This window comes from Pelobates fuscus, chromosome 5 (assembly GCF_036172605.1).
Source record: "Pelobates fuscus isolate aPelFus1 chromosome 5, aPelFus1.pri, whole genome shotgun sequence".
Lineage (NCBI taxonomy): Eukaryota > Metazoa > Chordata > Amphibia > Anura > Pelobatidae > Pelobates > Pelobates fuscus.
Window position 1 is genome coordinate 128,493,287 of NC_086321.1, and position 16,256 is coordinate 128,509,542.

At 38.0% G+C, this 16,256-nt stretch overlaps 1 protein-coding gene across 1 annotated transcript in view; it reads left to right on the forward strand.

The window, feature by feature from the left end:
* The window catches only part of CFAP251 (cilia and flagella associated protein 251), a 69,776-nt gene that overhangs the window by 14,633 nt on the left and 38,887 nt on the right, over nucleotides 1-16,256 (forward strand). The window contains exons 7-12 of the mRNA XM_063456991.1: nucleotides 823-932; nucleotides 2,063-2,171; nucleotides 6,928-7,008; nucleotides 8,524-8,601; nucleotides 10,058-10,102; nucleotides 12,099-12,316. Of these exons, the coding sequence (XP_063313061.1) occupies nucleotides 823-932; nucleotides 2,063-2,171; nucleotides 6,928-7,008; nucleotides 8,524-8,601; nucleotides 10,058-10,102; nucleotides 12,099-12,316 (641 nt within the window). The remainder of the gene's footprint in view (nucleotides 1-822; nucleotides 933-2,062; nucleotides 2,172-6,927; nucleotides 7,009-8,523; nucleotides 8,602-10,057; nucleotides 10,103-12,098; nucleotides 12,317-16,256) is intronic.

Here is a 16,256-nt window from a genome sequence, read left to right on the forward strand (position 1 = left end):
AGGATCTAATATAACAATTACAATATCTGAGATAGATAATTTTTCCTTGTTTAATCCTATCTAATTTAAAGCCTCTGTTTGGGGCATATATATTTACAATAGTGTATTTCTGATTATTGATTTCACAAATTAAAATGTGAAATCTTCCTTCATTATCGACTTCTTCATATATTAATTTAAACGCTACTTTTGACGAGATTATAGTTGCAACCCCTCTTTTTTTTTGTTTGACATGGAAGATCTATATATGTAAGGGAAGTCTTTAGGACTAAATCTAACCTTATCATTCACCAACCAATGAGTCTCTTGGATTCCACATATATGTATTGTTTCTTTTTTTTAGGAAGTCTGCAAGAATGAATCTTTTTTTTGTAGGGAATTTAGCTCCCTCACATTCAAAGATGCTATTTTAGGCATATCCTTTCAAAATTTAAATCTTTATCCATCTCTAGTCTCCTTCTCGCAGGAATTTTACCAAACAAAAATAACCTTGCAACATATAAAACATCACATTGCACGCTAACACTTAACATTTATATGCCCCCCTCCCTTTCTTTTGAAAAAAGGGGAAAAAAGAGAGCAACCCCTCCTACTTATATTGCTTCACCTTATATCAGCTTAGCTAAAATACAAAAATAAGCCATCCTAGACGGTTTTGGTATAGGAATAACGAAAACCCCAGTTTATTTCTTAATTACACACTTTATAGACCTTAAATCGTTGAGAGAAAATAGTCTTGAGGTGACCGTTGCACTTTAATTTGTTCCTCTTCTTACATAGATTCTTTCTATCACACAGTAACGTATCTTTATGTTGTCACAGGCTCATTGCACCAGCATTTCATGTATGTGTGTGAGTGGAGACAGAAGATGGATTGCTACAGCCGACCGAGGACCAGAAAGTCTTATTATTATATGGGATTCATTTTCAGGGTATTGTTACCTTATTCTTTCTTGAATGCATGTTGGAGACTCGTTTTCTTATAACCATGCAAAAGCATGGTGAGATTGCCAATTGATGCCATCTATTAGTGACTGGCAGGTGGCTATGGCAGTGATCTTTTCACTTCATGTGCAATAGATGCATGTGGTATCTCTGTCCATTTGGAAAGCTTGTGATCTTGCTGGCAAAATATATTCTGCAGTGTTGTCTATAGACCACAGTTTTGTTTTCTTGTATATATGTGAGATAACAACAGTGGCAATACTCAGGATATAAGAAAGGGACATTTCTTTCTGACACAACTGTAACTCCATAAAAATGCTATGCATTCACCATACTTTCTCATATATTGATTTATTAGAAAAATATATTTTTCTTCAGTGATCTTAAATTGCAGTAATACACAGTGTGTTTGATCTAAGTTAATCTTGAGTCATCTTGATACAAGTTTTACATCTTACACTTTATATTTCATTAGGGTATACCCAGTAAAAGACTTTTCTTTGTCTTTTCGGTTCTTGCTCAAAAATGTTTATGTACACCTACCAGTAGAAGAAGGTTGAATGCAAGGTCATAGCTGTTCCAAAGTTCATGCCAATAACAGATCTGAAAATCAGAACATAATAATACGGTAACTAAAAATAATATAGGGTGTACAGTATTTTTTACATGGCTGTTTGAGATAAAGACTCCAATCTGAAACCCAGATATAGATGGTGCATGTTGTGTAGGTAAGTCTGCCAATCAAGATGCAGGTGTTTTCTCTGCACAGCTTATCTCAGTGGTAGCACAGGCACCATCACCTTTCAAGCACCAGAATATGTCCCCCACAAGTTGCTGAGAACTGCTGTTTGGCAATCGCTATAAGACAGTGTACTGCATTTTGGCAACTGTTTGAGAACATGAATGCAGGAAGGGAAATTGGCATGCTGGTGGCTAGGCCTCAAGGTCCTGAAACATAGTTTGGTCACTAAGGGGTTACCTATAAGGGGTATAAAAAGTAAATGGAAAAAATGTGTAAGGCACGTTAAAGTGAACATAAATGAGTTGAGGAGGGCCTTGCTTAAACAAGCCTATTATCTACCCATTCATCATGACTTACATTGTACATTTTATACAGGATCCCTGTCCATACAATTTTCCATAGTCATCCAGAAGGTGGAGTGATAGCGATCACGATGTCTCAGAATGCAAAGTATCTGGCAACTGTTGGAGGTGGAACAATTCAGGTATATATTTTTTCTTTATTGTGTCATTATTGTATTCGGTTTGCAATAATCATGAATGCAGAAAGGTTATGTTGAGATGCGAGTTAGGGCACAAGGAACTTAAATAGAAGAATTCATAGGATTATTTAATATATGGATAGAACTCCAACTACAGGATCTTTAAACTCTCTCTAATTATATATGTGCATTTGAACACATAGACTCCATAGTATTAAAATGTTATTTCACTACCGATAAACACAGTGGTACAAGTCCATTTTGTTTTACTATGGCTGCCTCTTCTTCCTCAACCTAGTGTCCTGTTTGCATTTGCTGCTAACATAACAATGCTCTGATGAACCATCAGACAAAAAGATAGAGATGTTTGATTATATCAAGCAATTTATTCTTCTCATGAAACCCAGTTTGATACTCTGATGTGGTGCTTCTGGAGACACCAGAGCTAAGTCCCCAGAAACCGCTTTGCAAACATGACTAAAACTTGCTCTGCTCCGTGATAAACTAGATCACTAACTCAGGGCAATTGTCCTACAAGAACATTTCAGCAACATTTACCAAATGACATCACAATTCCATTCACCCAGGCACAGCGATGGCATACAATTGAGGAGGAAACATGCTTTTTCTAAGATCACTGCCAGATGCAAAAGGCAACAATGACAGTGAGCGAAGACAGAGGTGTAGAGTAGCAGGAGAAAGAAGTGTTAGTTCCTATATTTGATTTAATTTTCCACTTATCACAATGACATATTTGTTGAACATAGGTAAACAATTGTTAAGGATCAAATCAAGTGTTTGATAATTTTGTATATCTGCCCCTTTCCAAATTTAATTAAATGCGTGCATGCTCCCAAAAGTAATTCACACCAGACACAAGTTTTAGGTTAATGAAAAACTTGAGGAATCTTTTATCCAGGGGGCCGGTATGCCCCTTATAAAGCAGAAATACATCATATGCATAATTATAGATAACAGAGAAAATACATCAACAATTGGTTAGGTGTTATGTGGTTCATCTAATGCACAGCCTACAGGGTGTGATGTCACTGTCTTTATACAGTTCTCCACATTCCAGCGCCATCTTGTTAATTGGGTGGTTACTCGATGGGAGGGGTTGCTCCTAGCAGCTAGTTTTGAGCAGTTAATGAACACAGGAGGGAAGGGGTTGCTCCTAGCAGCTAGTTTTGAGCAGTTAATAATGAGCACAGATGCACAGAGTAAATAGGCATTTTACTAAAGTTAATATTCTGTCCACAACACAATGTTGCAAATTGTGAGAAGTGACAGTTTGCTGTTAAGGAGCAGACAGTAAGCATCCAATCATATTATCTCTCTTAACTGTTAAAAAGAAGAAATTCCCCTGGTGGCATGGCACCCACTTGGCACTAGTTGTGCTGATATTGTCAAATCCCTATAGATTACCTGATATTATTACCAATAATATCTGTACCCTTAGGCATGACCCCATTGAAGAGTGGCCAATACCGGCAACGCAACCTGTGCCAAAAGTCCCAAAGTATCCCTTAGCCCATGCATTTCTCTACGCCCCTAAATATAGATGGGGACGGAAGAGTGTATTTTCTTTATCTTTACTCAAAAAAAATCCTTCTTTTCTGGACCAAGGCGGAGATGAGATGTGTTTGTGACCGAGGCCTTTTATGGCACTTTTGCTATTCATTCATTTTGCCACAATTTCAACTTTCTGTTAAGTGCACACATACATATTACATATACATTTTTAAAAGAGAAATATGGCTTTATATTGATACCATATATGTAAACATAACACAGTATTAAATAGCAATAAAATATAAAAAAAAATGGGAGTTGGGTCTGCTCACCTAAGTGCAACTAAAGAAAACTAACTCAAAATAGATTTCCTAAGTAGTCCTGATTGTCAAAACACCCAGTATGTCTATTTTAGTTTCATTTTAGAAGTTATGCCACATATATTGCAAGGAGTGAAATGTGGTTTTAAAGCTAAAACGTAGCAAACATTAGGCATGCTGAGATTACAACTTTTATAGTAGTAAAAAAATTCAAATTAGCTGCACAAAAGTATATATTTGTAGAAAGTACATCCCCCAGGATGTGTAACTAAGAGCATTTTGACACTTTTAATTAAACCATTTTATCATGAACCTAGGTCAAAATATTTAATTATTTGTATTTTTCACACCTGTTTTATTTTGGGTAAATTTATCCCACTACTGTAAAAAGCTCAGCATCCTGCTACTGTTATAAAGATACCCCACATTATTTTAATTCTGCTGCTCATGTACTATATTCCATGTGTATACTGATTCCCCTAACTAAACCCATAATCCTACCCGTAATCCTACTCCAAATCCTTTACCTAATCCGCCCCCTAAAACTACCTCTTAATTACACCCCAGAAGGATTCCCTCACCTGTCAGTCAGTACTGACGTCAGCAGTGTGATTTCACATCTCACATACAGGGTCGTCTTTAAAGGGTGGCAAACGGGACAGTAGCTCCGGGCCCAGTTACTCCTGGGGGCCCCAAAGTAGCTGCCCTGTGGGCCCCCTGCCGGCATCCAAACCCTGTGGGCTGCAGCACCTGATGTAATCAGGGAACCCTAGCCCTTTAAGAGTGCTCCGGACCAGGTCCCTTTCGTGTTGCCTGTTGGGAGGAAGTGAGGTGAAATTGAATAGGAAAAGATATATATTGATTCCCTTAGTCCCTGATCAGCAACTGTTGAGTCAGAGACTAGGGAAAGGAGGTCAGGATGGTGGTACCAGTTCCACCTAGATATGGGCTTGAACCCGAATGTTTAAGTTAAAGATACAAAAATACAATAATTGGATTATCCCCTTTGGAGAAGGGGGGCTTCCAATAAATCTGGTAATGATAGTAGAAAAAAAAAAACGCCAACTGATATAACAGTTATATGCCAATAGACTGTCAAAAGTTGAGAGAAGGTAATACCTACAGGGAAAGCATATACTGATATTGTAGACACTGAATAACCGTGTATCCAAGCATAAACAGTGATACACTGCAACTTTATTAACTGTACTGTAGAGAGGATACAATGTAGCAGTGTCTCTAAAATGCTTATAACCCTGAAATCCTATGTGGATCTATCTTGGTGTCCAGATCTCTATTGAGGCATACTGGAGGCCAAGACAGTGAGGTATGTCACATAAAAATGATCCACAGAGGAGACAAAAGAGAATATAGTACAAACACACCCTAAATTCAAACTCCAAAATTGAATACAAACACACCCTTCACTTACACCAGTACTACTACATGAATGTATCTGCATTTGGACAACACTACATTCAAACACACCCCTGCATGCAATTAGAAACGTTACATACAAACACACCGCTTTATTAAAACGCTAAAATTATATACAAACACCAACTCTACACACAAAAGCACACCTGCATTTAAAAGCCAACATTACATACAAACAACACACAGCCCTGCATTCAAACACAACACACAAGTACACCACTGCATTCCAATGGCAACAGTACATATAAATACACCCCTACATGCACACACATACTCTATACAAAAACATGCTTACATTAAAATTCACAAACACTGCTCACATATACAACCATACAAGAATGGCCAAATGGTAGCTCCCCAGCTGGCATAGCATTGTGGTAGTTGTATGACAGATGGGAGACCCAAAATAAATTATTGCACCCGGTCTTCTCTACATTAGTACCATCACTAGGTTGCGGAGGAGGCCATGATTGCATGCCAGGGAGCTGGGAGTAGGGGTGGGGGAAGGGCAGGGTCAACGGGACCCAAGCAAATGCTTGCCCAGGGTCCAATCGATATTAAAGACGGCCCTGCTCACATAGTACAAGGAGCTAGGTGCACACTCTGTACTCTGTGATTGTGACACGAGAGAGGGATCTCCCTCTGATGCCTCTTCTTCAGGAACTGTTATTGGTGCTGGGCTGTTGGGCCCAACACTGATAACTTAGCAGGGGGTGCAAGGAAACCTCACCAGAGTATTTTCAGTGTGTTAAAAAAAAATATATATATATATACATATATATATATATATTTAAATTTCAGATTAAAAAAATCCTTAAAACTGTTTAAGCCCTTTGATATAGAATACACCATGAAAAGAAAAAAAAACAACAATGAAAAATAGACCCTTACAATCAGGATTCATGGAGGTTTCATATTTCTACACATTGTCACTAAGACCTTAATGTAACTGACATTGTCTGCTTATGTGTCATGCTCCTTTACGTGTCCCTCAGTAACCCCAATAGGTGTCTCTTCATAGCCCACATTTGGACTGTCCCTAGCATACAATTTATCTCCTCCCCTAGAAGTGGCCGCAGTGATATGAGTTGAAGGGACAAACTGAAATGACTTAACATCAAATACTCACCTGAGCATCACAATGGAGCCTCCACCCTATAGGATGCATCTATGGTATTGGATGTACCCCTGGCTCGCCTTCTGCTGGCTTGGGAGCTTTCTGAACCAGTGCCTGTCTGTGTGCACCCTGTGTGATTTCATAGGTTGCATAATACTAAAGCCAGCCCTGCAACGGTGCCATTATGTTTGGTACTTAGATCCCTGCACCTTACGCACCAGCAACTAGGAGTCTACTATTTACCATCATTAATATGTATTTTCTATATATACAATTTATGGAGAAAACTGAAGTCACTGATCAATTATGTATAATATACTTTGCTTAGGAAATGCAACTAAATGTAACTAAAAGAGTTCATTTTAAATTTTAGACAGTTTCCATATGGGACTGGACCACGGCTGCTGTGGAACCAATTTGCACTGCAGAACTTGATGAAGAGTTTGGGACACAGGTAAGATACCATAAATGCCCTACTGTGAGTTTTTAGGGGTGGGAGATGCAATCCTAACATACAATCCTCCAGTGAGAAGAGCACTTGTGCTACTAAAGAACTAACGGAGGGATAGCATAGGACGAGTTCAAGGATGGACGCTAAGCAGACTACTGAGTTGACATAAATATTACGTGTCGTGATTTAATACCTATCCTAGAATTACCAACTGACCACATTGGGCTAGACCACCCAACTTATTAGCATTTACCAGTTAACTGATTAGACACAGTTTTATCCAAACATTCGACTTGTTTGGCGCTGGTCACTAATTCCTATACAACTGGAGGTTTATATTAAACCGTACAAAATAGTTTTGACATGAGAGGTCTTGTGCTAGAAATAAACAACCTGAAATGCCACAAAGTCAAGGTTATAATAGCGATGTCATAGTGCATGAAACTCACTGAATAAGTTTGTTACATCCTTTAGACCTACGTGTCACACTGAAACTCTAGGTGTATGCTCAGTTTACTGTGTTACCGTTACTGACCATTATCACATGGTCCTGCGTGGCCAAAAGGCTTTTTATTCAATCAGAGACCTGCAAGTCTCAGGGTATATCCCAACATTACTATCCCTATCTTTTATGTCTACATATTCTTTGTCTTATGAATGTAACAGTACTTACCCGGTCTGTGTGCTGGCAGGGTTCCTCTGATCGAGCCGCATGTGGCTTGAGCACTTTTGCCTTCAGGTGAGCCGCGTGCGTCTCGAAAACTCCTTGCTCCTGGCGGGCCGTGCGAGCCGAACAGTCTGTACGGGCGCGCGGCCCGTACAGTATTGGGAACACTGCTCGCATTGCGAGCACGTTCTTAAAGGGGACATGGGAGCCTAACCTTGCGTTTGGCTCCCATTGGCCTACGTCATTCTGGCACCCCCATTCACGCACGTTTTGGGGCGCAGGCATGATGTGGGCCAATCAAATTAAAAAAAAAAGTATTTAAACTTACCTGGCCCTAGATGTTGACCTTGACTTTGTTTCCTTTGTTTCCTCGGCTCATATTTCGACCATGCTTTTCTCTGTCTAACGTTAAGTCCGGCCACTCTAAGGCCCGATAGGACGTTTATATTTCATTAGTCTGTTCCTTGCTATCCTAAACTCAGCGTGTTAGGGTTAATACTCCGTGACATTGAAAAAACTCAATAAAATCAGATTTATCAAAAGATACCATAAAGCAGTTAAAGGAAGGATTTTCTGTTTTTCCACTGACGTTTGTGACATGGCTATGTTATGAGAGCTAACGAGTACTGACTACATCTCTCGCTGTAGTCCAAACATATAAAAAATTATAACATATATACTAAGCATCAGAGAGTGCTTAGGTAACATCGGACATTATCTTGTTATTTACAGCATAAAATCAACTGATAAGGTTACTGTAATAGGATTCTTCCAGAATTCCCACTCAGTTATAAGAAACTAGAACATTTCTGAAGGTCTTGACCCACTTGTATTTAATGTTTACTTTGCAGAATTACATCACATTTAATCCTCAAGATCATACTCAGTTAATCACCAACAGTGAAACACAAGTAATCTTTTATTTATGGGTGAGTAACGTGATGAGTTAAATATGATGCAAATATTTGTGTATGCGTGGTAGACCTTTTTCTAAAGTCAGATTTTCTTTACGTGTAGATTAACACACCAAGTATGCAAAAACAACTGTATTTATCTATTTTTGATATGTTACACTATGAAGATAAGCTTTACATTTATCTTGTTTATATATGTCATGGAGAGCACATACAAATAAAATGTTACACATGTAATAGGAAACATGTACAGTACAAATATAAACACATTGCTACACATATAAAATATAAAAACAATACGATTCGAATTTAACTTTGACTACAGTTGCATTTTCATTGAAGGTAAATGGATGCAGATGTTTTCACATACTTCCGACTGGTGCAGATAATTTCTTTTTGTCAGATTATTCAGGAAAATATTAAATCTGCCAACAATTATAATATGAATAAGAGCTAAGTGTAGTAACGGAGTTATATTTCAGGATTTCAGAGTTATTTTCATGACCACCCCACTGCCAGGTCATTCGTGAAATATTAAGCTTTTGCAACCACTGCCCGAGATCACCCTTTGCTGCTTACTGAATATATTAGTCAGTTCCTATTGACTTCAGTTCCTATTGACTTCATTGCTGTTGAAGTTTTATTATTATGTTTTTGTGGTGCTACATGGTGTATTTTACTTTAGTTTGTGTGTATGTAGATTTATATTGTCGTTGACTGAGAATTATCGCTTTGGGAGTTTATTCTCTAAACACTGATTTTTGTGAATTGAAAATTGTTTTGCAGATATTGCCAAGCTGTGAATTAAAACGTGAATTGCAAAATAGCCAAGCTATGACTAGAGCTGATGTTCTTTAAATCAACGTTTGGTGCCTAAAATCTTCAACTCAGCTTTTTGTGAAAATGTCTTCCTGCATTATTAGAATTTCCTATACTATCAGTAGCAAATAAGCTTTACACTGGATTAAAAGATAAAAAAAGATATTCTCAGATTGATCCTCATTATTATACAAATTATGGACATTACAATTCACTCTCTGTGTTATTGGGTTAAAATATCATGAATTCAAAGCGAATTTAAAAAAAATAGTTAAAAAAGTGAATTTAAAAAAAAATGTTTAAAAAAACAAATCTCCAAGTTACTTATGTATTCAGTTGGGCTTTAATGTGAAAGTCACATTAAATTATCTTTGAATTATGTTGAATCAAAACACCGAGTTGCAAAATTGTCTCTAAAAAAAAAAATATCCGTGTAGCTTAGTTGGAGAAAAATTTAATTAAATATGGATTTTAATTTTGGTGTTGATTTTGCAGTTATTTTTTTACTGAATAAACCTCATGTAAATGGTTGAATATAAAGAATTACATTTGCATGTACATACATCACTCATATGTATTTATTTATTTTTAATTTCTTTTCATACATTGACTCAAGTCTCTGAATAGACATAAATTGTTGTTCTTTTAACAGAATGAATCCGGTTTGGATTATCTAACTCCTCCACTGAATGACAAAGTAAGTTTATTTGATTTAATTCTTTTAGAGGTTATCTAGGAACATTTCAAAAAGCATATGGTTTTTTGATTTTTGATATGTGCATATCAGATTTTGTATTCCTAGAATCTAAGCACATTTGAGCAGGTTCCTCTTCCTCTCTTGTTTCTGTTTGTACTAATTGTCCATTTATTTTGGTTAAACTTTTCAAATTATGTAATACTTTTGGATACACTCTTTAAAATTGTTTAATATTTTGATTTGTTTTTTTCTTCATATTTTAATATTTTTGTATTATCTGATATATGGATATAATTTGTATAGTATTTCTTTTTATATTTTTATATTTTTAAAATGTAACTAAAAATATTAAATCATTTCAAAAGCTTATCCCAAAAAATATTAAATTGAGGCAACTGTTGCAGAAAATGTTAGAACTATATTAATAATAAAAGTAATAAATAAGCTGTGACCATGTGTGTGTGTTCTATGCTTCCTCTACCACTAGAGGGACATATAGCCATAGCGAACAGCACATTAAATTAAATGTTTATCTTGCTCTATATACAAACACAACTATCGAATAGGTGTTACGGGTAACATTTCTGGATGCTGTGGGCTTCAAAGGAATGTGGGTGGTGGATGCAAATCTGTTACTTAGAACCTCAGTATTATTAAGCTTCGTTTGTAGTGCTCTACAGAAAATTGCTTTTATACATTTTTGAATGTGGGAAATGTTATTTTTAAATATTATAAATAGGAATTTGGAGAACAAACATTTTCACATTTGTATTATATTTATAATAATCAAAATGTACCAAAGGAATAAATAAATAAATAAATATATGTATTGTTTCCTTTCCATGGTATGTCCTCAGTCATTATGAGGTTTAAGAGACTGATGCATTAAGCAGGTGCCTATTCTGCATTAGACATTTTCTTTATTACACTGTCTGTACCTCTGGATATTTTAAATCCTCCATTTCTTAATGTTGTGTATATTTTGTAAATCATAACATTTGTGTTGACTAAACCAGCCATCATGGTATGGAAATAGATGACCTTCATGTTTGGTGTTACCAGGCAAAACAAAATGTTAGATACTGACAAGCAATGGTTTAGTAGAAAGAATGTAGGCTAGATTGCAAGACTAGAGGGGTTTTTAGAAGTTGAATATAAAAAAATATATTTTTAATAAAGTGTGAATTAATTGTGAATTTCACATTTCAAGGTCAAAATAGCTGAACAGGACTAATTCTCTAAGTCAGCTATGCTTTCAATTTAGCTACTCTGGCCTTAAATTTAAACGTGAATTCTCGCTTTTGTAAATAACCTGGTCAGTATACCATGTCGACATGGATCTCTTCTGTCTTTATGTACTCTCAGCAAGTTTATTCAAATGTATAGCTCTTCATAGCTGTATCACCACTTAGTATGAGTAAATGCATTATACTGACTTCCAGCAGCTCCCTTCATCAGAAATGCTTTGCCACATAATAAATTTGGTTGAAAGCATCAGTTAGGTAATTTCATTCCAGCGAGCCTGGCGTTGTAGTGGGAATATTAATTAGGCTACTAAATCAAAATAATTGTGGCATCCAAAAAGTTCTAGATCTAAAGGAGAACAGATTTTCTTTACAGAAACACTACAAGCACCATAACCACTACAGCATACTCTAGTTATTATTGCACTAGTAGATACCCGGTGCCGTGTCAGTTTAAGTAATCAAACCATTTGCTAATGGTTTGACGTCTTACCTGGGGTCTGCCAGTTTCAGCCTCCTGTTCAGCTGGAAGCTCTTTTCACTGAGCTAAGTCCGGCAGAGCGCCTGGCAAACGGTTTGACTACTTATACTAGGCGAGTGCCGGGGCACTTAAAGACACATAAAGCTTTAGCCTATTATCTATTTATCTGCATATCTGCCCTTATCCAACCATAAAATATGGCATTTTAGAAGAGTGTATTCACTTAATGAATTTATATATTTTAAATACAGTTATGATTTCTCTTTCACAGACATTTAACAAACTTGTTGGAAATTTTAGCCAATCGGTTTTTGATTTTGGTTCTGTGAGAGCCCTTACAGGAACCTCAGCGGGAAAATTGGCTATCTGGGAGACTATCATTCCGAAATCTGCAAAGGAAATATCTACAGTAACACCACACAATAAGAAGGCTTTAAAGCTGATGCATGTGCAGAAAGATGGCATTACTGTGCTCACTATTCATGACAGGTAAATAATGACATTTTATTATTAGCAAACATCAGTACTTCCATTTAAAAATCCTATGGTTAATATATTAACTTTGATTTTATCATTTATAAAGTGTCTCAACAATATAAAACAGTTTTCAATCCAGTGGTGGAAACTCTCAAACTCCTAACGTATGTCCATGAGCCAAATTCCTGTTGTGTAGCGGACTACAATTCCCATAAACCATAGCCAACGATTGCTATGGTCGTATTGGCAAAGGTTTATAGGAGTTGAAGGGTTCTAATGGCTGACTACTCCTTGCCGAGCATGACAGAGACATTACACTTTAATACAGAACATGTAACCAGTAGAAGGCATCTTTGGAGCTGGAGAGGTGACATTAATGTTAATATGCCTTCTTATATAAGTATGTACTCTGATAACTTGTTATTTTAAAATTCAACTTTGTTAGCAGCATTTCAAGTAACTAAATCTGATGTAGATTAATTTAGAAATAAACAAATATGTTTAAATGTCTATCTGTTCCTGTCCAAATCTGAGATGATTAAATTGCGTATACGCAGAAGTAAGCTCACACTGACACATGGAGTTCAGGTTAAAAGCACTTCAGAAAATTTAATACAATCTGGTTGGAAAACAGTTGTGCAGATCTTTTTAAAAGCAAAATGACATCATCATTGAATATCAGATAATAACTAATAAACATCATTGATTGGATTAAACATTATGTGACTAACTTCGTGTCCACCCACCAATATTATTAATTGGCTCAGGGGTTTGAGTGACCAGCTAGGTGTCCTCCCACCGGGAGGTGGTATTGTTCTGGGCAAGGGTGTGGACAGAAGGCTCAGGCGCCATCTTTCCCAGCATGAGGTTTACTCGGTGGAAAGGGGGGCTTGAGCGTCATTTTACACAGTCAGTGATATCAGGCCTCATGTCCAGGTGCAAGGTCTCTTATGAATAGAACATTTCATTACTACTGTGTTCTCGTGGCCTTCAAACTATACTATCTTACAAGTCCTAAGGAGTAGCCGGCAAGTCTTAAGGAGTAGCCAGCACCTCCTGGTACTTGTCCTTGTAGGAAACACGGTCTTTGTCTACTGTATTAATTGGGTTGGGAAATTCAGTCACGTAAGGTAGTTTTAAAATGAACAAGTTAAGTCATGAGGACAAAATGGAGGATTTGAAGAAGTCAGGTTAGGAGGACAAAATGGAGGATTGTCACAATATAAGGTTAAAATGGAGTTAGTACAATAATTCAATACAAGTACAATAATAATTTTTAATAATTCCACATCAGTCCCCCCTATGAAATGTTAGATTCTAAGAGATAAAACTTTATTATGTTAGTATCAGAAGACGTGTTAACCCAAAGGCACAAAAATGACTGGAGTAACGGTTCTCAAAGTCTTCTTAGTTCTTCAGAGGGACATCATAAATAGACAAGCTTACATTACCATATGGACTTGTGTTATCTGGAATATAGGCACAACAAGTCATGGTGACAGGTAAACGTTGTTGGTTGCAATAGATATAATAAATGCAAATCAAAATATTATTATTATTATTAGCAGTGACGGTTGGGAAAATGGACTCAAACTTTCCCTTTACTGCAAAATCATCTGGTACCCCCCTTGGCACACCTATGGCATCAATATATATATATATATATATATATCAAACTTTCCCTTTAGAGGGGTGCTCCTTTTTATGTTCTGAAGCATGAATGTGGTGTGTCAAGAGTACCTTGTCATGTATTATGTGTATGGACATAATAACCTTGGCTAGGGCGCATTTGCTTATGCATTGTAGTATTAAACCTGTCCCACGCTACATCAGCGTAGGTGGACTCAGATCAATTAGTCAATATTAATATCACCACAAACTCAGGATGGGCAAATAATCCTGAGGGAGCTTGGCGTTTGGATCTCTTTAGCTTCACGAGGTCTCCTTTTGGGGTCCTCGGCTTTCCATCGATGGCAGGTGGTCAGGCATTATTATGGCCATCAAACACCTACTTGCTGGTATCTTTTTATTTAACAAGTCATTTTTTTCTTTAGAGTCAAAAGTGTGTCAAAATCAACAAATGTCACTTCTCATGTTGCAGAGAGAGTCTTGAATCTGGAACAATGAATCCACTGAGTGATCTCTGCAACTTTCACAATGCACTACTGGGTATATGGTCTTGGATGTCACATTGATGACCGGCTAGGCTTCTGGCCATCCTGACAAAATGTCTATGATAACTAGTGCATATTTGACCCAGTAGCTCTTTGTCATCTGGATTCTTGAAAGGGATATTGAGAGTTAGCTAGGTGCTTAGGATTCTCCTCCTCTTCTGCCTGAGCTGTCCTTGGCACAAATAACACAGGATCGGCAGTGACTGGTGATTAGAGGAGTAATTCTAGGTGCTTTAGAGTATTTAGAGATCAAAGAGTTCATGAGGGTCTTGGATAGGTATAAAGTTCCATGGGCTCACTGCCCAGTACATGTTTTTGGGTAAACAGAGCTTAAGAGCGTTGGAGTACAGCCCGTCTTCAAGGGTTGCCCCTTTCTGTTTTTCCAGCTTTGTATTTCTTCAGGGTCAGCAGCTGCTTGTCATTCTTTCAGAAGCTTGAGATCTGTAGGTAGGATCTACATGGTGAGTATAGAAGTTTCTTTAGCGGACACCCTTCTGTCCACTTCCCTTGGTGCACTTGTGGCTTGGTTGGCAGCTTTTGGGCAGCTGAGTGGTGCTTCTTATCTTCCAGATTGATCCAAAATAATGTGCTGCACCCAGGGCATGTCTTGAGTCAGTGTAGATATTGGCATGTCTTCCTTCAGGCATTTTGTATGCCACTGAGAAGGCTGTCAATTCAGCGTCTTGAGCAGATGTGAGTGAGGAAAGTGAAGGTGCTTGACGTACCTGATCTTCTGTAGCAACAGCAAATCCAGTATGGTACCTTTCCTCTTTATCCGCAAACAGAGTGGAGTCAGGATCTGGTAAAGCTACTTTGTCTTTCTATTCACAGTTCTCTTGCTGACCCCCCTCTGTAGAGATTTGTAAATTGAATGTTCATGTTTTGTTCTAATGAGTCAAGTTCCTTTCATGAGATTTCTGGGGACTTAGTGAAGAAAAAACATGAGGGACAGCCACCTCCCTTACTTCCATGGGAATCTGGGTCAGGGCCGCACTATTTCCTTGAGAGTGCCCAAAACAGTTCTTTCAGTGTGGTATTCCCCCCTGGGAAGTGGCGGAAGAGTGGCCAGAGCAACTTTTCTTCAAAATATAATGTTGTCAGGTAGAGGCAGAGTTGTCTATGAGTGGAGGAAATTGGTAAGGAATAAGAAGGGAGGAAGCATATAAAGGATATAGATATGGTGGTGGGGAGATGGAAGAATGAGTAGTGGATAGAGTGAGAGGGAAGAAGGTGGAGTAGGAGGAGGAGAAGGCGGAGTAGAGGGAGGAGTAGGAGGAGGAGAAGGAGGAATAGAGGAGAAGTAGGAGGAGAGAGGAGAAGGTGGAGTAGAAGGAGAAAGTGGAGTAGAGGGAGGAGTAGGAGGAGGAGAAGGAGAAATAGAGGGAGGAGTAGGAAGAGGAGGGAGGAGTAAGAGCAGGAGGAAGGGGTAGGGGGGGGTAGAGGAGAAGGAGGAGGAAAGAAGAGAAGGTGGAGTAGAGGAAGGAGTAGGAGGAGAAAGTGGAGTAGAGGGAGGAGTAGGAAGAGGAGGGAGGAGTAAGAGCAGGAAGAAGGAGTAGGAGGAGGAGAAGGTGGAGTAGAGGGAGGAGTAGGAGGAGAAAGTGGAGTAGAGGGAGGAGTAGGAGGAGAAAGTGGAGTAGAGGGAGGAGTAGGAGGAGAAAGTGGAGTAGACGGAGGAGTAGGAAGAGGAGGGAGGAGTAAGAGCAGGAAGAAGAAGTAGGAGGAGGAGAAGGTGGAGTAGAGGAAGGAGTAGGAGGAGAAAGTGGAGTAGAGGGAGGAGT